At 38.1% G+C, this 21688-nt stretch overlaps 1 protein-coding gene across 5 annotated transcripts in view; it reads left to right on the top strand.

Moving 5' to 3' along the window:
* The window catches only part of ELMO1 (engulfment and cell motility 1), a 517404-nt gene that overhangs the window by 246067 nt on the left and 249649 nt on the right, over positions 1 to 21688 (top strand). For all 5 annotated transcript variants that reach the window (XM_004676859.2, XM_012720936.1, XM_012720934.1 and 2 more), the window contains one exon: positions 17174 to 17278. In XM_004676859.2, coding sequence (XP_004676916.1) covers positions 17174 to 17278 — 105 coding nt within the window. The remainder of the gene's footprint in view (positions 1 to 17173; positions 17279 to 21688) is intronic.

Raw genomic sequence — 21688 nt, 5'->3', positions numbered from 1 at the left:
GTTCCACTGCACAGTCTTCTGCCACCCTTATTTGCTGTCTCTAAGCTCAGGTACGCCCACTCATGCACTCCCACACCATACTCCAGGTGCTGCCATCCGGCCTGGGAACATACCTACAGGTGTTGATCAGTGATGCTATTATGGGAGGGCAGGAAAAAAACCTGATAACTTCCATTCACCCTACAAGTCTTGTGTTTAACAAGCTAGATTTAGTAGATGTAGTGTCTACACTAATAGTACCCCCTGTCTCAAACATAAATCTTGGGTTTATGCTTTGTGTTCACTTTTGGAAAGATACCCCATAGAGGGAGGAGAGCAGAAGGTCAGAGATCACTGGCCACCTGGGCTGTCCTGAGTTCATTCCAATGACCTCATTTTATTCCCTGGAAACAGCATGGGTTAGGAGCTATTGGGGCTTTTGCAATTTAACTTCACTATTTATTTTCAAGTGAAATCTCTGGTAACTGGCCCTGTGGAAAAATCAAAGGCGAACTTGAAATAATGCACCCAATGACAAATCATGGGGTATTTCCCACCACTCATTTCAGTGCTTCTTTCTGCCCAAAGGGACTGTGTGACTTGGCCTCTTCTTCCTTAGTGGTCTGTCTCTTTGCATCCACAGATAGTGACATGTGGTATACAAAATAGGTAGATGTGACTCCATGCACCCATACTCAGAAGGTTCGAGAACAGGGAGTATTATTACACCAGATCTAATTTCAAAGAGTGTATCTCTAGAGTTAAATGAATTTGCCTTAAATTCTGAACAGTTGCAGATGATGTAATCCTTTGAGACATTTTATTAGGCAGATTAAATTAAGATACAGGAAATGCTATTTCACATTTCATCAGAGAAGAAAGTCAAGTCTAGTGAATGCTGTTTACTAGAACAAAAGGTTGTTGCACATCTGTTTCAACTCCATTTTCTCATTGTTCCAGAATCTGTATTCTGTGTTGTAGTAAAAAGTTGGGTTTGGTGGGGGGCTGCTGAAAGGAGGAAGAGTACTCTATCAATGGACTCAAAGAAAATAGTCACTGAAAACCTGTTTGCTGTATCAAGTGTATGACACTTACATGCATACATGGAACTATTTTTTGTCAGCTCCCTGTCACTGAGAGGACAGTTCTCTGCATAGCATATATGTGGCCTAACTGTATGGTAATTAAGCAGTTGACTTGAGTTCTGTCTCTAGCATTGCTCATGTGCCCACCACAGTTATTTGGCCCTCATATCCTAAACAGAGCCATTAATGCCTCCTGATAACCTAATATAAGTCATACCAAATGCTACTGAATTTAGTTGATAAATTCCATGACAGAATAGGGAGAATAATTTAATGAATTGGCTTTGTTTGGATTGGGTTACAAGGAAGGAACAAAATGATGGGTGCATTAAAATGTCTCACAGTAGGAGAAATACTGAGAAAACACTTTCTAGATATTAAGAGTAATTTTCCTTTTTGAAATATTCTAAGTGGCTCAGAAGATATCAGTCTGAAATGACTTTTTCTTTATTGAAAGCACAGACAATTCTCTCCCACCATCAACCTCTTACAGAATTTCAAAGGAAAAGAGAACTAGAAATGAAGTTGACAAGAGACACCATCTAAAATTAAAACTGTCCATATGGAATTGCTTTTTCTCTTTTTCAAGATATTTTACTTACTCTAAGTCATAGATACTCAGATCTGTGTTAGAGAATTTTCTTCTAAGGTGTTCATTGGAGGCTTTTTAAATTCCTAGCTCCTATCATGGTTCTGTGATTTATATTTCCCATATTGTGAAAACATGTCCTTCTAAATGATGTTTTTAATTTTAAAGTAGTTCTCCTAAGTTTACAAACATACTAAAATTAATAATAGAAAATTCAAAAGATGAAAAAATGGCTAAAATGCCTTTTTTCCAATTTCCTTCTTCAGAAAGATATACTATTCTCAATTTCTCTGTTGATTTTTAGTCTTTGGTTTGGATCTGATTGTAGTTAGGAGCTGATGGGATATAAGTAACTCCGTAGGTTGGACATTGTTTATTGATTAATAAATCTAAAATATAATAGAAGAGAAAGTCCTAGTGATGGTATTATATTTAACTAACACCATATGTTTACTTAGGAATCATCTAAGTAAATCTTGCTACTAGATATACAGTTACATGCCCGTAATTCATTGCCCAAGAGCACATTGACTGATAGACACATACTTTATATACTATTAAGAAGAAGAAGAGGAAGAAGAAGAAACAGAAAAACTAGTCAGGTAACTATTGTTCAGACTTTCTATTATTTAAGTATTTAAAAAATTACATTTACTAAAAATGTTCTGGTGCAGCAGTCAAAGCACAGCACTAAGAAGCTAAAGCTTCTTCAGCATGACTTTGATCCCATCCTGGGAGGTGACCCACATGCTGTGGCAGACCCCTCTGACCCGTCTGCTGCTCCCCACTCTGTCTCTGGTGAATCCTCTCACCACCCCTGTACCTCTGGCCTATATGCATAAGTAAAGTTCTATATGCATAAGTAAATAAATCTTAAAAAAAAGTTGTGCTAGGTTTAATGATACATAAATGTTTATTACTTCACATTCTTGTAATCTCTTTGAAAGAAATTTCCAGGGAAATAAAGTAGGGAAATTTCACTCTTGAGACTATGGAGCCCAACTCTCTAAATCATTTCACCTCTACTCTTGTCTGTATTTTCCACAGTTTTACTGTTATGCTGTCAAGAACACTGGTCACACCATTTTAAAAGAATCTTTAGCTACTCTACTTCTGCAATGTGATAGAGCTAGCACATTTTTGACTATGACTGGGTTAGAAATACAAATAAGCAGGCCTTGTTTGCCCCCAATTCCCATTATTCTCTGTAAATATTAGTAGCCTGGGATCCAAAACGTTGCTCCAGTATTGCTCCAGGGTTTCTATTTCACATCCTAGTTCCTATTTTTTTAGTTTGATGCTGGTGCTTTTAATTTTTACACATGTCCATGCAAAGAAAACTATACATTCATGACTATTTTCCAGCTGGCAGTGATTAGAAAAATGTCACTGATTTTGAAATTCTTCCAACATTTGGAAATATTATAGTACCTCTTAGAATGGAAAAAAATAGTAACATTAATTCTGTCATATTTGGTTAAAGTTTCTAGAATTTTTAATGTTTCAAATGAGATTGATCTCTAAATTATTCACTTCTTCAGTGCTCATATATCTAAACCATAAATCAAAAGCATAGTTATGATATTTTGAAATGTCTTATATTTTTTAGTGAGACCTCTTCTTTAGTATTCTATTGACAACACATTTCTTTTTCAAAACATTTGAGTCAGTTTTAATAGCTAAGTAACAGGTTAAGAAAACCTTTTCCTAATGAGTCAATTATATGTTTTACTTCAAGAAACCCAGAAATTGGATTAAGGATGATCTAATTGAAAAAAAAGGATAAACAGAAAAAAAATCTACATTTGAATCCATTTGAATCCAACTTGCTTCAAATCAGAGTTATGTTTTCTTTTTTTTTTTTGAATTGAGTAATTAATAGGTTGCAAGGAAATAAAGCCATTTGAAACCCCTCCTTTCCCCCTTCTTCATTTTTCTCCTCCTCCTTTTCCTCATTTTTTTTTTTTTAATAAATCTGACCAAGGATGAGTTACTCCTTCAGAAAGATATTTTTGTGTTAGGCTATAGTTATATTGTTGGTTTACTACCATATCCTTGAGCCTAGAACAGGGACCAGATATGTTAATGTGTAGATTTTTAGCATGTGGTAGGAAATGTAACCCAAGTTACTGTAATTTTCTATGGAATATTAAGTATCATTAAGGACAAGCTAGTAAATTTGGACTAAAATTATTTTTGGAAACTGCTATCCACACCTTCCCTCTCAAGTACTCTTTGAACTTGTTCTATCATCCTATTGATTTCTTCATTAGTGAGTTGAGTAAATCATGATTCATGTTTATTCTACATATTTTTATTATATATATATATATTTTTTTCATTATATCATCCTTAATTTGCCCCATAGTCCCTTGTGCTCTTCGCCATAGTCCCTTGTACTCTTCCCTCTCCTGTTCTGGTCCTTCTCCCAACTCTTCTACAGAATGTCTCTGATCTATTTTATGAGTCCTGTTTTAAATTTTTGAAAAAAATTTTCTTTATCAAGATTTAAATCTCTCTAGTGAAACTCCTATTGTCTGATTTTGTGGTGGGGAGGGTCACAAAGGAGGGCCCTTAGCACATGCTTGCAGGATCAACTGGTGTGGGAATCAGAAACTTAGGGCTAAATCTCAAATTAGTAACATAGAGAGAATATAAGAATTCCAGGCCAGGTGATGTCCTGAGAAGAACTAGGCTTAGAACAGGGACCAGAATTGTAAATTATTGAGCCTTGCACATTATAGTGGAAGACATGAAAGTACTTTGGATGAAAAGTAACAGCTACTATCCTACAGGTTTATGTGGTGTCCTGCACAGTTCAATGCTTTTTTTGTACATCATCTGGTTTGACCTTCACACAATGCCAATGAGAGAGGCAATATCTGTACAACATTAGTGATGAAAAGTGGGTTTCCAAGGGTGAATATTCTTTCAACGAACAGTAAAGATTGCTTTGGATCCCAGTTAAAACCTCTTGAAATCTGGGCTGCTTAGCACCACTGTGGGTTATCTCCTATATGTACTTACAGATTATGGGTATAGAACCAGTTGGGGAGAAGCTCTGGAACCTATGTGTAAGCAGGCCTCATGATGGTCGTGGGCTTAAGACCCACATAAGCATTCCCTTGGTACACTGCTTCCTCGAGTGGGAGTCCCTGGAGTCTTTTGGGAGCCAATTGTGCTCCCTATGAGCTGTTCCTTGATTTTCCCTTCCCATACCCTACACACAGAGCCACTGAGAGTGCTACTACCCACATTAGCTTCCCAAATGAAGAATGAACACTTTGTAAATGAGCAGACTTAGTCCACCTTGTTGTGTGATGCTTGCTTGAGAAGCCAGAAAAGCTCCTGCACACAAGGAACCAAAGAAAATAGGCGCTTAACTAGAAAATGGGGAATAGGAGCAGAAACTATGCTCTTTTGTAGATGACGGATTTTATATGTATAACTATGTTCAGGAAAGATTTTATATAAATATGCTCAGAATGGTTTTGTAAAGACTGCCCAGCTACATACCATGTCAGCTCTGCAAAGATTCATTTGTGGAGGATTGAAATGTTCCTATTACTATTCCTTATCTAAGGGAAACAGGCATCTACTGACTTTGACGAAATGTAATATGAACACTGATCGCCAAAGGTCTTCTTTAATATTTTTCTTCCTCCTTCAATTGTTGAAAATATATTTCAGTTCTCCTTTGTATGCCAGAATACGAGAGAAAAGATAGCATAATCAGTATGAAAGTAATATCAAATGTAAGTACCCACTTGCATTTCTGGCAACAGACTCTTTTTACCTTATAGTATTCCTTGTTATTTAAAGTTCAAAGTGTTACAGTTATTAAGCCAATCTTATTTTCAATAATCAGATAAAATTAGTAAAATGTAGCCTTCCTAACTAGAAATTTTAATTGTTTTATATATTTATCAGAGAAAAATAGTTTAATATGAAAGGTATTCATACATATATATGTGTGGGTTATATATACTTATCATTCATATTTAATAGTTATAAAGTTTTGCTGTTTTTGTCAATCACCTTTACTTAAAGAGGAAGGACTATGAGAAAAAAACAGCACTTTAGATTCCATTGAGGTCCACCCCCTCCCTGTCCATCCCCCTTTCCTTCCTCCTTTCTTCTATCATGATACAAATGTGTATTATTTTCCTGAATGTTTTAAAACACTGAACAAACGGTTGTAGAAATTTTCTACACAGATATATTTTCTAGGTACATTGTCAGTTTTAAGCCATACCTATGATTTTAAAGTTATTTTTCTTGAAGTATAGTTATCAAAGTATCCAGTTGCTAGAAAAGTCAAAGCCAGGGAAATAACAGAATATTAAGTTAGACTTAGAGAAGTTAATACCAGTTTTCTATAAGGCTGTGTCGTCACCTTCTGAGAAGCTTTCCAAATCCTTCTATGTGTTTGTGGTATCTTTGGGACAATATTCCTAAAGCACATAAGGTTTGCAAGGTAACCAACAGCTTTCCTTTAAACAACAACAAAAAGGAGTAGTTATTAATTCTGTTTAATCTGTTTGCTAAGATTAGGGACATTATTTACCTATCATTTCCAGTAGTTCTCTTCCTCTTTATGTTTATTGCTTGCTCTGCTTGGTAGTGGTGTGAAATCTTACTTTCAGATTCTTATTCTCAGCTCTGAGAAAGGTAGTCATTCAGTCGCAGATGGGTAAATATATAGGAGCAAGACCAAACGCGCCCCCCCCCCCAATCAAAGCAGAGGTTACCAGCATTCCTGCTGACTCTACAGGAGAGGGAAATACCTCCTCAGCACTAATTTCATAGGGGAGAGATGCATGTCACATATGAATTTTAAAAATTCATATAAGAAGTTAATTTCAATACTGATATTCACACCCACTCCGGCACTCCCTCTTTGCATAGGATACTCAGCTACAGATCTCTTCTTTGGGATTGTTTCCATTATGTTCTCTGGAAAGTCATTTTCTATCAGGAACTTTCAAGATCACCAAGAGTGATTGCATCTATTTAGTTTCCGCACAGTCCTGCAGAAAACTAGAATTTCAGCACATGAAATTCAGTCTTTGTAGATCAAAAATAATTGAGCATAAGCAGTTTCAGTGGTTCACATGAGTATGCTTGGGGAATCCCTGAACATTCACAGATCAGATGGTTTGGGAACTGGCTAATATATCCTCTAACTGCCATCATTTACAGGAGATAACTGTGGGACTAGCCCAGGATTGCCCAGTCAATTGTGAGGTGACTCACCTAGGCTGATGTTGTGATCAGACCATCCCCTGTAAACTATGAAATGTGGTATGAACTCTCATGCTCCCAGAGGTGCTGGCTTAAAGGGTCAAGATAAGTGGGCACATAACCCTGCTTGGTTAAGATTAATAGAGTAAACAACAGGAATGACCCTAGTTCAGGCAGCTCCAGAATCCATGACTGTCCCTGAATCCAAGATAGGATATCTTTCCTGGCCTCTTGTATCTCAGTGAAACCTGTCTTGTGCCACAGTCTCATTGCTGATTGCAGGATTCAAGCTGTCTACCTCCTGCACAGGGTGGGTAGAGAATTAGACTTTTTGTGTCTGGAGTAGTCTCCCTGGCACAGAGATGCCGACCTACAGGAAAGGATTCAGCAAAGCTCAAACAGAGTACAGGGTGAGAGCCCAGATTGTTTATCATGCTCTTCTATCTCATTCTGTATTTCCTTATTAGAGAACAGTGGACACATCACTAATCAAATATAATTAAAAATCAATGTATCATCATTAGAGAAAATTAGAAAAATATGGACAGGTAGGGAAAAAATTACCTTCCTATTACCACAAATAATTGCATTAACATTTTGGTGAATTTCCTTCTGATTTTCAAAAGAATGTCAAAGAATCATTATCATGTTACATACTTATCTTGAATTACTAATGCCTATATACTTTAGTAAGAATAATCAATATAAATTACATATTGACCAGGAACTTATGCTACTATCAAATTCTATCCAGAATACATAACATATATTTAATTTTTTTTAAATTATTTATTTATACACTCAAGAGCTAGTGTTAGGCCAGAAATGCAAGGAGAGAGACAATTCACCAGAGACAGAATAGGGAACAGAACAGGCAGATCGGCTGAAATACACTACTCAGTAGAGCAGTGGGCGAGACAGGAGAGGTCTTGTCACACGATGTAGGTCTCCCTGGCTAAGAATTGAACTCGTGCTGCAGTGACCGCAGATAGCTTCATAGTGCTGCAACTTACCCATTGCACCACAAAAGAGGGCCCCACAACATATATTTTATATCCCCATCCTTGTCACTTATGAGATCTAGTTAATACAAGAACATAATTTTTAAGGCTGTGTAGTATTCTATCACATGATTTCACCCCTCCCCCACCCCCACTGTTTAGTTATCCAGTTCTCTTTTGACAATAGTAAATAATGCAACTCTGGACTGCTGGCTTCAAATTCCATGTGATGGTTGTGTGAATGTGCTCAAGATTCTCAACCTCTTTGTGCCTCAGTTTCTTCATTTTAAATAGGCATAAGGATTCCACCTATCCTGTGATGGACGAGAAACTAGTCTCCAAATTTAAAAGGAAATCTTTACCAAATATAAGAGTTACACTGAAAGGATGCTTGCTAACCAAATCCAGATCCCTAACATGAGATTCAGGTAGTCCTTCATATCTGAGTTTATCAAAATCCTTCTTTAAGGTCTGCCTTCAAACAGCAGGGGAGAAGGGGCTTAGAGGCCCAAGATACTGAAAGCCTCTCTTTCATCCTGACATTTACAGTACACAAAATTTATCTAGTTAAACCTTCAGGAATTCTGAAAATCAGTATTTATCCAGAGGTGTAAACATTGACCCTTTATAAAGGAGTCGGCTTGTTGCCCAGGGAGCAAAGCATGAGCATTTTTTGCTAGGTGAGATTTTTAACTTTTGGTCAGAGAAGGACTGCTTTTCTTAACTCATAGAATTTCTGTCAGGGCTAACAGGGGTCAGTAAAAATTTCTTCTCAATATTTTGGAATTTATACGCTGTATGTGAAAGGGGCCACAAACTATATGTAAATGAAAGAGCTTGCCTGTATTCCAATACAATTTTCTTTATGTAATTTTCATAGGTCACAATCTTCTCTTTAACAAAATAGAAAATGTAAAAAAATACATCCTTTAAAATGTTTCACAACTGTACAAAAGTAAGTGGTGGGACCCAACTTGTCGTGTGATCTGTAGAGTAACCACTGGCTTAGTAGTGAACTCAATGCCCCTTACGTGCTATGTGTGTGTAAGCTGCTATTCCTGCTAGTAGCGTTGGTAACATTGTTGTACCCTTGAAGTACTAAGACCATAGTACTGGGACCTAGAGAAGGCTGACATGCAGCACACAAACCCCTACATCACCTTGGCTTCCTCTAGGATTCCACCTGCAGCAGCTGCAGACTCAGCCCAGCAAAGAGGTTTCTTTCCCATGCGGCTGCTCCTTTCCAGAGGCTGCTCCTTTCCAGAGGCTGCCAGGTTCACTGTGCTGCACTACATGGAAAGAGGATTTAGTAGCCAGGCCCACCCTGAAATGATGGTTGCCCACGTCTGTGTCCTTTGCTGAACTTGTGCCAGAGCCTGCGATCCTTCTAGAGATGGGTGATGGTGATATGGTGTATACAAATGTTGGCTTTTAATGGTGTTCACCAAAATCTTATGATATCAACCAGTACATCTTAATCAAATTTATTCCCAAAAGGGGGGAGATTGAAAAAAACTCTGTGCCTGACTTGCTCGTTCACCTCCTATTTTAAGGTGTAAGAGATGGAGAAAAAGAGGATCTTAAAAGAGTAGTTTAAAAAAAGGAGCGGGCAGTAAAAGAATGAAAGAGTAGGGGTTTGTTGGCCTGAGCATGGGGCTAGAATTTTTCAGAAGCCTGCAATGTGTTCGGCTCAGTAGAAAAATTGCAGATATCTTTATAAACTATGACAACATTATTTCATTATTCATGAAAACTTTTTTTTAACGCCATAAACAGCTTCATTTTAAGGGAAATTTATTCCCAAGACATTTTTAATTGAGTTTTTATGGTAATTTTTTTATTGACTGTTGAATTAACATACCAAATAAACAATGTGTAAGTTTATTCTCTTATTCAGTAAATCTTAGCTCAGCCGCTTCAAGCTAACAGTGAGAGACTGAATAGTGACACCAGATTCGCATGAATTGTTCACAGGGCATTTGCATGACCTTTGCTGACTTTTAAAGGAGGTTTTGAAAGGGATATTATTTTGTTGTGTAGGAAGTTTTCCTTAAATCCAAAGCTGTCATTGTAAGATTCCCCATTATGTGTATATGCAATATTATTTGAAAGTGTGTGTGTGTGTGTGTGCACATACAGATTTCAAACTATATTGTTAAGATTTTAAATAACCCATTTCCATAATAGAATTTCTTTTTAAATAACCCACTTCCATAATAGAATTTCTTTAAGTGCTATTTTGTTTTAAATGATGTCTCCCATAGTAGTAGACAGTCAAATTGCTTGATGAGAGAAAGAATGAAGCAGGCACTTAGGGGTTATTTGCTCCAGTCCCCTCTCACCTTTCATTTCTCTCTGCTACATTCTTACATCCTGCACCTGCCTTAGTATTTCTAAGGACAGATATTTCTCTGCTAATCTTTTTTTTTTTTTTTCTGCAGTTGCAAGGAATAATACTAGTCCTTCAGATGTCTAATATCATCACAGGCAAACCCACCACCCCTTTCCATTTCCACCACCATACCACATATCTTTTCTTTATCTCTGGACTAAAATATCTAAAAGTACTTTAAAATATCTAAAGTACTTTTCCAACTTTTTGGACATACCTTTCTGTTCAAATGCTTCTGTTTCTTCCTGGCCCCACTTTTGTGCCTGATTTCTTGTGGATCAGGAGCCAGCTCTCACTGTGGCCAGCAGACTGCTATATCTACAGGTGATCAAGTCAGTAGAATCACCTCTGTAGTGCTCTGTTAATAAAACCCAACATGTCAGAGCCTCTGGTTGCCAAGTGAAATTGATTCTTTGTGGAGGTATTGCCAAGTATATACTTAGTAATCTAAATGATTATGGACTCTCTGCTAGCTAGTGGAGCATTCCCAAGAAGGAATTACCTTTGTGATGGTGAATAGCTGTGAATGATTCCAAACCTCAATTAATCCAGAGTCATACCTGACATATTAGTTATGGACTTGCCAAACCAGGGGCAACAGAGCTGGGTAGAGAGACCAGTGGTAGTTGGTGAAATTTGAGAAACTAGCAGAAGTATTATGGAAGCCAGGCAAAGAACAATGAATGTGCAGGGAGAAGAAGGTACAGTGAGAAAGGGAACAAGTTTAGAACTTTTTGGCCTAAATCTGTAGCTCTTCCTGGGTACTTCTTTCATGCAGATCCATTGTGCTTTACCTAAAAGAATCATATTTTAATGATGAGGAGCTAGACTCCCATGAATGATATGTAACCCACATTTATCTCATTGTTTAGATATGTGCTTGCATCAAAACATATCTTTTCATGAACTTTGCATTTCTCTGTTTAAATTCTCTTACTTATGGAGCCTATTGTCCTACTCTCCAAGACCTTTTTGACCTAAATAGGATGCTGTTTTGGAATTGAAGTGAAGACTGTGTCTTATTGGCTGTGATCTTGCACAAGTCACAAGAAGGATGGAAGAGAAGAATGGCATTTACCTATTTACCTATAGTATTCTGACCTCATTTGGTAGTTGGGAAATTAAATGAAACCATAGGCCTAGAGTGCATTGTAAGATGTCCACCAGCACCTGGCTACAGTTTTACTGTTGTTCCTCAACATATTTGCTATCTTGTTCACTCAAAGATTTGATAAGATACCTTCTCTATTTTCATCTAAACCCAGTTTATTTTTTAAAAGATTTATTTATTGGCCCTCCCTGGTGGCACAGCGGGTAAAAGCACAGCACTGAGAATCTCAGGTTGCTTCTTCATGAGTTCGATTCCCGCCTGCCCTGGAGGTGACCACGTGGCGTGGCAGACCTCTCCTGACCCGCCCACTGCTCCCCTCAGCAGTGTACTTCGTAGATCTGCCTGTTCTGTTCCCCATTCTGTCTCTGGTGAAGCCTCTTACCGAACCTGAGCCTCTGGCCTGTACCCCAGTTCTGTATACACAAATAAATAAATCTTAAAAAAAAAAAAAGATTTATTTATGCAGAACTGGGGTACAGGCCAGAAGTGCAGGGGCAGTGAGAGGATTCACCAGAGACAGAGAGGAAAGCAGAACAGGCCAACTGATGAAGTGCACTGCTGAGGGGAGCAGTGGGCAGGTCAGAAGAAGTCTGCCATGCCATATGGATCACCTCCGGGGTGGGGATCGAACTCATGCTGAAGTGGCTTTAGCTTCTTAGTGCTGTGCTTAACCTGCTGTACCACCAGGGAGGGCCCTAAGCCACTGTTTTTTAATTTAATGTGGAGAGACCAAGACAAGGATCCATAGATTCCTAGATGCTGTTTCTACTTCTCTTTGGAACTTAGAATTATGTTGGAGAGTGAGGGGTGTGTTACAGAGTCAGATGCTCTCTAGTGCTTCCTTATATAAATGTGTGAATTAGCCAGTATCCACTGAGTCAGCTCTAAGAATGTGTGTGTAGTTAAAGTGAGTGTTTCAGTAAAAGCTGCTGCCTTACCAAACACTTGATACAGGAACTCTAGGTTCTACCTCAATAGCCAGTCGGTATAGGTCCCTAACACACTCTGACTTTGTATTACAGTGGCTTTAACACATTGGTTCTTCAAGTGTGGTCCAGAGGACATCAGCAGCTCCTGGGAACCTGTATGAATGTCAGCTCTCAGGCAATATCCTAGAAATACTGAATCAGGAACTCTAGGGTGGTGTCCAATAATCTACTTAAAGGGATCCTTCAGGAGATTTTGATCTTGCTCAAACTTGAGAATCACTGATGCTTTGAGAAAATGTTCGGAACCCTGACTGACATTAGAATGATCTAGGAAGCTTTAAATATCTAGTCACTTCATTCTTGTTCTGAGTTTTTATTGAACTGATTTGGTGTATAACTTGGACATCAGGACTTTTCAAAGCTCCTCAGAGGACTTCCAGATGCATCCCAAGGTGGAAATTACTGTTCCCAGGAGTCTGTTGAAACTCAAACATACTCCTATCTCCTGAGTGGTGAGATGAGGAGTGAGAGGTGTGTAGAGGTTGACAGAACTCACAAGTAAACTGCAGCAACCATTAAGTCCTGCCTCCCCTTGGGGAATGTGACCTTAAGCTACCAACCTTTGATAAGGCTTTCTAAAGACTCCATGAATGTTCACTTAATGTGATTTGTTCTAAAGGTTGCTTTTAATGCTATATTTGTTCAGCAAATGTAGGCACTCGTATAGCACAAATATTAACTCCTAAATCCTCAAAGGCTTTCCCCACGATATGCCATCTGGCAGGCATTATTGTAATCATCTCTTTATTATCCACACTAATGAAGGACTAGCATGGCATTGGTAATTGAAAAACACAGATCATTTAAAAATCATTCAGGCTAAAGCCGGCACTGCTTCTCTAACTAGGAAGCATTCAGGAGTAGAAAATATTGACTGATTACAGTTTCCCACCTTCCCTGTAGAGGTACTAATACATTTTAGTCAGAAACTTGAGCAATAGAAGTGAGGGTTTCTAAGCTATAATTCTTCTTCTTCTTCTTGTTTTTGTAAAACAGGAGTCTGTTTTGTTGGAGAGAGGTAGATGAACAGCAAGGATACTTAAATGCATTTGTACACTGGAGAGTGGGTTCAAAAAATGGTGTGGTACAGGGTTCCAGGAATTGATAGATCTGCAATCTACGTCTCCCCATATTTCCCTGTTATTTGAGATGAGCTATTCAATCCTCAATGGGTCTCAAAATGTCTCCAAATAGCAGTTTCCACATCACCTGGGAATCTGTTGTAATGCAGATTTTCAGACACCACCCCAGACCTCCTGAATGAGATTCTGTAGGTGAGGCCAGCAAATGGTACTTTAACAAGCTCTCCAGAATGTTCCCATTCCCAGTAATGCATTGAACACTACTGTTTCCCATCAGGTGTTTAGTTTCCATGTCTATGACATAAGACACCCAGTCTAGGTTCTGGTTGAAGTTCAAACTCTTGCTTTCCAGTAACCTTAGTATATGGGCCTGGAACAGAAAGAAAAATTTTCTGTCTTGGGTCTTGAACTTTCCTTGAAATAATATATGTGATTGAAATAATACAGCTGAAATAATATCATGTGAATAACAAAAAAGAAACACATCTCAATACCCAAACCCCCAAAAGAGTGTTCACTATAGAATAAGTCCTGCTTTCTTCAGCTGGTTGATACCATACCCCAAAGTGGAAAACCCTGACACTTAGGGAAGGCAGCCGATCCCCCTTTCTCTAGGGACTGAGAGCTGTCTGATGTGATTCACAGAACAGCACTTCTACAGGAACCAACAAATGGTGTTTCAGAAAGATGTACAGAGCTACACAGGCTTTGCAGTAAAACAAGGGAAAATTTCAAGCCATTTATCACAGCTCTTGCAGCTTCCTTTCGAGACAGGTGAAAAAAAATAACAGGGAACAAGAAAAGAAAATAAATTTGTTTCCAGAATTTCTCATAAATAAAAAAAGAATGTGGGATTGTTGGCCTTGCTGGATTCTCAGAATATTTTTGTCACAATACAGAAAGCTTTCAAATGTTTTGCTATGGAACCCTTATACTTTTCCAGTTATCAAAATCTGTGGTTATAAAATTATTTCCTCGCCTATTAGAATCAAAGAAGAAAAAAGAGACAATCCTTTCAAGGAGATAGTGGCTGGAAAAATGACACTTGACATTAAGAAAACAAGAGAGAGCATGAGAAAAATTAACACAGATTCCCCACAACTATCAAAATTTTTTCATATAAAATACATGTTTTAAAGCATTGGACAAAGTCATAGAAAATCAAAGACAATTTTCTAACTGGCTTGTTTAACAACCCTCCCCCCTTTTTTGGTAAAGACAATAGAACATGGTTTATTACACATGAGAGAGACTTTAGTCTTCTATATCTGTGAAGGGTGGAGAAACTATAGCTTTTATTACAAAGGATGACTCACAGGCCTACTTTGCCTGAAAGAAGAATGCTGACTGAGGAGAAAAACACAATAATCAAAGCTGTGTATTGTAAATTTTTATTAAATTCTCAGGAATGTCAGTTTGAGCATCAGTTTGATGCTAAAATCCTGCTTAAAAGCATGTAATCTGAGTTCAGATTCTGACTCTGTCACTCACTGGCTCTGCAATTTTGGGCAAGCCACAAATGCTCAGTTTCCTTTTTGTCAAAGGAGGATGGTAATAAAGCCTACCTTGTGAGTAAGAGTTAGCATATGCCAGGTGCTTTGCCTGGCACAGGCGAGTGCTATTTTATTGGGAATATTTGCTACTTAGTCATATGGTTCATTAAAGAGCTCTAAAAATAAATTATATTGTTTCATAACTGTTAAAACTTTGAAAATGGTTTATCCCCCACATGTGCCTAAGGGGAAGATGGTTGACAGAAGCTCATAGGAGCACAATTCAGAGGAGACTGATAACTCTTGAGCCTTGAGCACCTTTCTCTTTGTCAGCACATAACTAACTAGTTAATTTCTAGTTAATTTGGGGGTTGCCAGAACTAGATTCAGGAAAACTATTTTTTGTCATTTAATTTCCTTTCCATGCACTTATTTTAGGAATAGACTCAGAGACTAATGCTAGAAATAGTTTTTCTCCTTTACACTCAGCACACTCTCCTTTGTTGGCTGGGCCATGCTGCATCAAAGCTAGTATTTGCCAGCCTACATTTTTCTCAAATAAATTTTTTTCAGACTTTATAAAGTGTACATGCTAGCAGTGCAAAAATAAATGCATTTCAACTTACAAACTAGTGATAAGGGGGAAAAGGAGAAACAAAAGCATGGATTTTCTGAGCAAGATTTTTCCTTTTTTTGTCAAATCTAAGAGGAGGCCTGCGTAAGCTTATCTGATCTGATTGCAGATCCCTCCTCAGTCTAATGGAGAGAGATAGCAAGAGCACACATTTCTTGGGGTGTTATGAGACTCAAATGACACAAAACTTATTAGATGCAAACCAAAGCTTGCTCTTTTGAAGAACTCAACAAATACTAACTTTTTTATGTTACTTGTGTTCATGAAAGTCTAACATATCAAACTAATGTAATGGGGTAAGTTATAACAACCTCTTCTAAACCCCTGAAAGTACTGTAAAAGCTCTAGTTGCAAGTCAGTTTCTTCTAGACTAAATCTCTGATTATTTCCAGCAGTTTTATTTTTTAAGTACCTTACTGCTTTGAATTCAGGCTGACCCTCATACACCAATGACAAACTGTGGAATTCTAGCAGGCAGGCAGCACTATAGCCTTATAATTTTAGGTGCTACTTACTAGCTCATAAAAACTCTTTCAAGTCAGCTGGAAGACACAGTTTAGAGTTACTTTTGAATATTGTAGAAAGGTATGGATTGCTTGAACTTTGAATAAATAAACAAGAAGATCTTCCCATACTTGAATTAGGAAAAATTTCTGTAACTCAATTTCCCTGGCAAAACAGAGTTCAAGGTGTTCTTGAGAAGTATTTAGAAGAAAGAAAACAAAAGATAGATAGCACCATACAAATTGCCTATATTATGAGGTAAAAACAGTTTTCTCTACTATCACCTTAAATTTTCTTCTTCCTCTATTTAATATGGAAAAAAAAATCAATTCCTGTAATTCTGTTATCCTTTACATCTAAATTTTAAGGACAAAACTTGGTCTTCACTTCGTAATATAGAAGAACAGTTTTCTGCTCTGAATAAGAAGCTTAGTGTTTACTGGGTGATCTGAAGTAAGTGGAGAATATAGGATATTTCAGTCTTAACATAACTATTCTTCAGTCTTTGTGATCCTAAGTGTTTTATGTTGTGATCACACCTTTCACACTCCCTGAAAGCAGGTGGATGAATTCTGGACATCAAATGTCTGTGCTCAGAAGGCTGAAAACTCTGTAGCCTTGGGCTGTTCATAGAATCCATGGACACAGGTGGCCATACCTAACTCTCACATGAGAATGTGAAATTAAAGTGCTAGCCATGAGTTAAATGCTGAGGTGTTGCTTTGTGAAGGTCTACTTACCAAATACTGTTGGTTCCACTATTAGACAGCCCCCCAAAATAGAGTTTTTACATTGCTTTATTTTTATTACAATGTTAGAGCTCTGTGTTTTCATCTTCTGTTGAATTTTCTAACCCCAGGAATAAAAGCTGGTTTCCTGCACATAAGGGTCCCAGAAAGAAGTCTCTATGGCCACTCAGATAGGGCATTCATGGAGATAGAAAATTTCATCCTACTTGATTATATGGCACTTGTCTTGTGATACTTCAGTCTTGAGGGAAACAGACCTTTGGTGGTTGGTGAAATCTGCTGAAGAAATAATCTGATCAAACATTTTGTTTTAATTCACAGAATCATGTTAACCCTGCCATGGACTTTACCCAGACACCTCCTGGGATGCTAGCACTGGACAACATGCTGTATTTTGCCAAGAACCACCAGGATGCCTACATCCGGGTAAGCATACAGCCATTTTCAGCTATTATAAATTCCCTTATGAATTTTAATTCCAAACTCATAGACATGGAAGATTACCTTTAGGTGAATGGTCCCAAATCTTTGGCTTCTACCCCTTAATAATGTGAAAATTAAGAATAAGTAAAATCAACTAGAGGCTCTGAATATGGATTTTTATTTAAAAAAAAATTCACATGATGACTTTAGTGTTGTTTTGGAAAAAATTGATAGCTCAATATTGAATTATGAAGAAACTTTTCAAGTTAAGTGACTTAAGGAAGAGCAACTGAACTATCTGCCTAATTCCTACATGACCTCCACTTCGATGGAGATACCTTAGACTTAACCTCTTAGACTTAACTGAAGGAGGCTCTGTTGTCTTCTGGCATATTTTCTGTTCAGTCTTTGCTGGATATACAATAAGGACAATAAAAGGAGACAGAAGAATAGGATAGATGGAAAACAGAAACCTGAAAAAAGAAATCTCATTTCTTCAAAGACTAGTGAACCACATATTATACTAACTTGGATTAGCTTGTGGGTGGGGCAGAAGGAAAACAGAAGATACCACTGGGCAGTACAGATGTGGGAAGGACAGAGTGAATGATGAAGAGAATAAGGACAGTGACATAAAAGGCATGCACATCAGGATTGTGCCTCTGCAGCCCCTGGGCTTATGCTGATACCTGTGCCCGGTCCTGGGGGAGAGATGCCCCAGTTCCATCAGGGTAAGGTCTACCAATTTAAGATCATGATAGGGGAGGGATGTGAATAAAGGGGCAATGGAATTGGCAAGGGGTTAAAATATCTGGTGAATTAATTGCCTAAAGCTGAGATAGGATGAAATTAGGAAGAAAAAAAAAAAAAGGAGACTGTTACTCTTACTTTGTCTGTTAGATCCCTAGGTGATACATTCTGGAGCCTAAGGTCTGAAATCTGGCACTTCTGTTTTCTAGTGGTATAAAATGGAGACATTTGCTTTTTGTCGGTTAGTTCCTTCTGGTAATTATGGAGACCTGTATTTCCTAGATGGGACAATAGTCCCTCAAGGGGATTTTGGGAAGGTATGGGTGTGTCTTTAGTAGTTATCATGTGACTTTGGGTGCCACTGGCCCAAATCTGTAATACACAATATAGTCTGCACAATAAAAAATTGTTCTACCCAGGATGGCCCCTTAAAAAAATCATGCCAGGTCTCTGACTTCTCTGTAGAAATTAATTTTAACTTTGTGTTTTTCTTACATACAATTTGAAAGTTTTAACTTACAATGGAATATCATTTACAATTTGATTATATAGAGGGTTTTATGCATTTTTCTTAAAGGTTTCGTATCAGGTGCTTCATCAGAAATGTCATCTTCCATAAGAAAATTGTTTTTTCATAAAAGTTTCATTTGGCTTTGATGTGTATATAGTTATTGCATGGATTTTTCCCCCCCTAGGGATGTAATCAGCTGTCCCAGTAAATAAATTCTTTTTGAGCTACCACATAGTACAGCTTTAATGAATAGAGTGTAAAAAGAAAAAGCCAAGTAGAAATTGAATTTATCATTAACTGATTAACTCCATGGGTGAATGTTTCTAAAATTAGAGCTTATTGATGTTGAATGTATTGTCAATTGCTTAAGAAGCATATGTCTCATGAACAGTAATTTAATGTTTTAAGCACATTTTCTTCAACACATTCTCTAAACTGTTATACGTGAAATTTAAACCATGGCAACCTGACACAACTTTATATCAGATAGCATTTTAAAAAGAAAATATAATTGGAAAGAGAAGTGTGACCTTTTTAACCATGTGCACTTTTTTTTTTAACTAGAGATTCTTAAAACAACTCTTTTCTCAAAAAAAGTCTCTTTTATTCATTTTTGCTGAGTCTCATCTGACTTTGGGACACTGACTATGGTATAGAAAGCAAAAGCTATTTTTGTGAGTGAATGGGGTTAGCAGATTGTGTGTAAAACCTGAGGCATTCAGGCAAGGATGTTTTGTGATGTGTGCATTTACTGAGCAACTATCACATGCTCAGTGTGAGCTAGTGATGGAAAATAAAGAATAAGCCACCCCTGAACATGTCATTCAGGAGTTTAGTGTTTATGGATGCAAGGGAGGAGTGGGAAACATGTGAATCAATAAATTCGAGCTGCTTTCCAAGTCATTTGGAATGCATTTGGATTGGGCAGAGGGATATTGGGGACACAGCGGAGAGTTCCCAGTGCAGATGTGGAGGTCAGGTCAGGAAAGCTTCCTGGAGGAAGTGGTACCTACACTGAGAGGTCCAGACAATACTGGTAAATCAAGCAAAGGAGAGAGTTCATGGAAGAGGGTGCCAGGTAAAGGAGAAGAGGAGGGCCAAAAGGCAAAGTCTGTGCTTTGTTCCTGCAACCAAACATGCAGCTAAAACAGGGAATGGTTATATGATCATGAGTTGAGAGGGAACCATTGGTTAATTCTTTAGGGACTTACAGACCATATTATTGAGGTAATTGCTGTACTTTAATTTAAAGGCAGTGAAGAATTTCTTAACTGCTTAAAGTCAATGAGAGTTAATTTTAGAAAATGTCCTCTCTTGCCAAAAAATATATGTAAGAAATCAAGATTGGAGACAAAAATAAATTTGGGAAATCAAAGAGAAACACCGGCAACTTGAACTAGGGTAGAAACCATGCTATTGGGGAAAAGCAGCTTGAATGGGTTGTCTTCGGGCTAAGGTGAACTGACTCTCTCTGAGGCAGATTTGCTGGCTGAGCTAATGGGTCTATGGCAATGTCATTAATGAAGTAGATATTGTAGGTCTTTGAGGGGAGTCATTGGAGACCTCTAGACTCTTTTATGTATGTGGGACTGAGTCCAGGTGGTCCTGCCTAGTCGACAGTAGGATATGGCAACAGAGTTCAAATCCAGGGAGACACCACATCTATATTTTACTTCTTTAAATGTATGCATTTCCATCTACCTGGATTGTCTAGATTTGTTTGTAATATTGTTTGTCTGAATTGTTGTAATACTATATTAGTGGCCTCTATGCCCAAGTCTTGTACCCTCAGTGCACATTTCATATGTGTTGCTGGGATGATATTTCTGCACAGAATTCAGCACACTTCAAGGGACCTCTTTGACCCATAAGCTATCCATGTGGTATCTTCTGGATCCTAGGTTTAATAATTTCCTGTGAATTGAATAGAGTTTTTTTTTTAAAAAGATTTCTTTATTTATGCATACAGAACTGGGGTACAGGCCAGAGGTTCAGGGGCACTGAGAGGATTCATCAGATAGAGTGGGGAGCAGAACAGACCAACTGACAAAGCACACTGCTGAGGGGAGCAGCGGGCGGGTCAGGAGAGGTCTGTCGCACCATCCATGTGGTACTGTGTTTTAACCACTGCACCACCAGGGAGTGCCCTTTATTAGTTTTTTATCAATAGTTTCTTGCCAAGGATCAGTTCTTGTTTTGTCACCTGAGGGTCATTCCTTCCTCTTAACAATTCTATAGATGTTTATTTTGCAACATGAATTGATTGATAAGAGCCTGGTTTCTCATGCAATACTTGAATGATCTCTGTATGCAACATGAATTGATTGATAAGAGCCTGGTTTCTCATGCAATACTTGAATGATCTCTGTAACTAATGAAAGCAGGATATAATTGAATTACTCCATGCTTGGACAGCACATAACATGAGGAAGAATTAAGAATCTGAGCATCCCTCTGTCTGGAGTAAAGTCTGGGGGCATGCATAGAATGAGTTTGACTTCTGGGTCTTATTTACTCTGGGCATAATTGCTCCTACTTTTTCTGGATATGCTTTACTTCGTACTACTCTCCACCAGAGCTCTGCCTGTGAGAAGTAGATGGAGGGTGCTTGGCTCACTCCCATGATCCTGTTGTCAATATTTTCCAGACAGAAGAGCTGTGCATGTTGTTTTTTGTTTGTTTGTCTGTTTCCTTTTTTTGTTTTGCTTTTTTTCTGCGTGAATGATAATTCTCCATGTCTGAGAATAAATAAATTTAGTGAGTTCATTAGAATTATTAAACCTTTGAATTTAGAACACATTTTCTTGGTTTATTAAAAATTCACTGGAACCTACTGAGAAACACATAAAACTTGGTTTTTACCTGGGTTAAGATTTCTTCTGGCTATTGTGGGAACCAGGGATCAGTCACAAAACAGTAAGTATTACTGAGAAAATATGAGGTTCCCAAACTGATGGCCAGGTGTGAGGTGGAAAGGAGCATTAAAAATAACTCAGGAGGGCCCTCCCTGGTGGCACAGTGGGTTAAAGCACAGCACTAAGAAGGTTAAGCCACTTCAGCATGAGTTAAAGCCCCACCTGCCCCGGAGGTTACCCACATGGCATGGCAGACCTCTCCTGACACGCCCGCTGCTCCCCTCAGCAGTGTACTTC

The sequence above is a fragment of the Condylura cristata genome, unplaced genomic scaffold (assembly GCF_000260355.1).
Source record: "Condylura cristata isolate star-nosed mole 26May11 unplaced genomic scaffold, ConCri1.0 scaffold00005, whole genome shotgun sequence".
NCBI lineage: Eukaryota > Metazoa > Chordata > Mammalia > Eulipotyphla > Talpidae > Condylura > Condylura cristata.
This window is presented reverse-complemented; position numbering and strand designations above follow the sequence as displayed.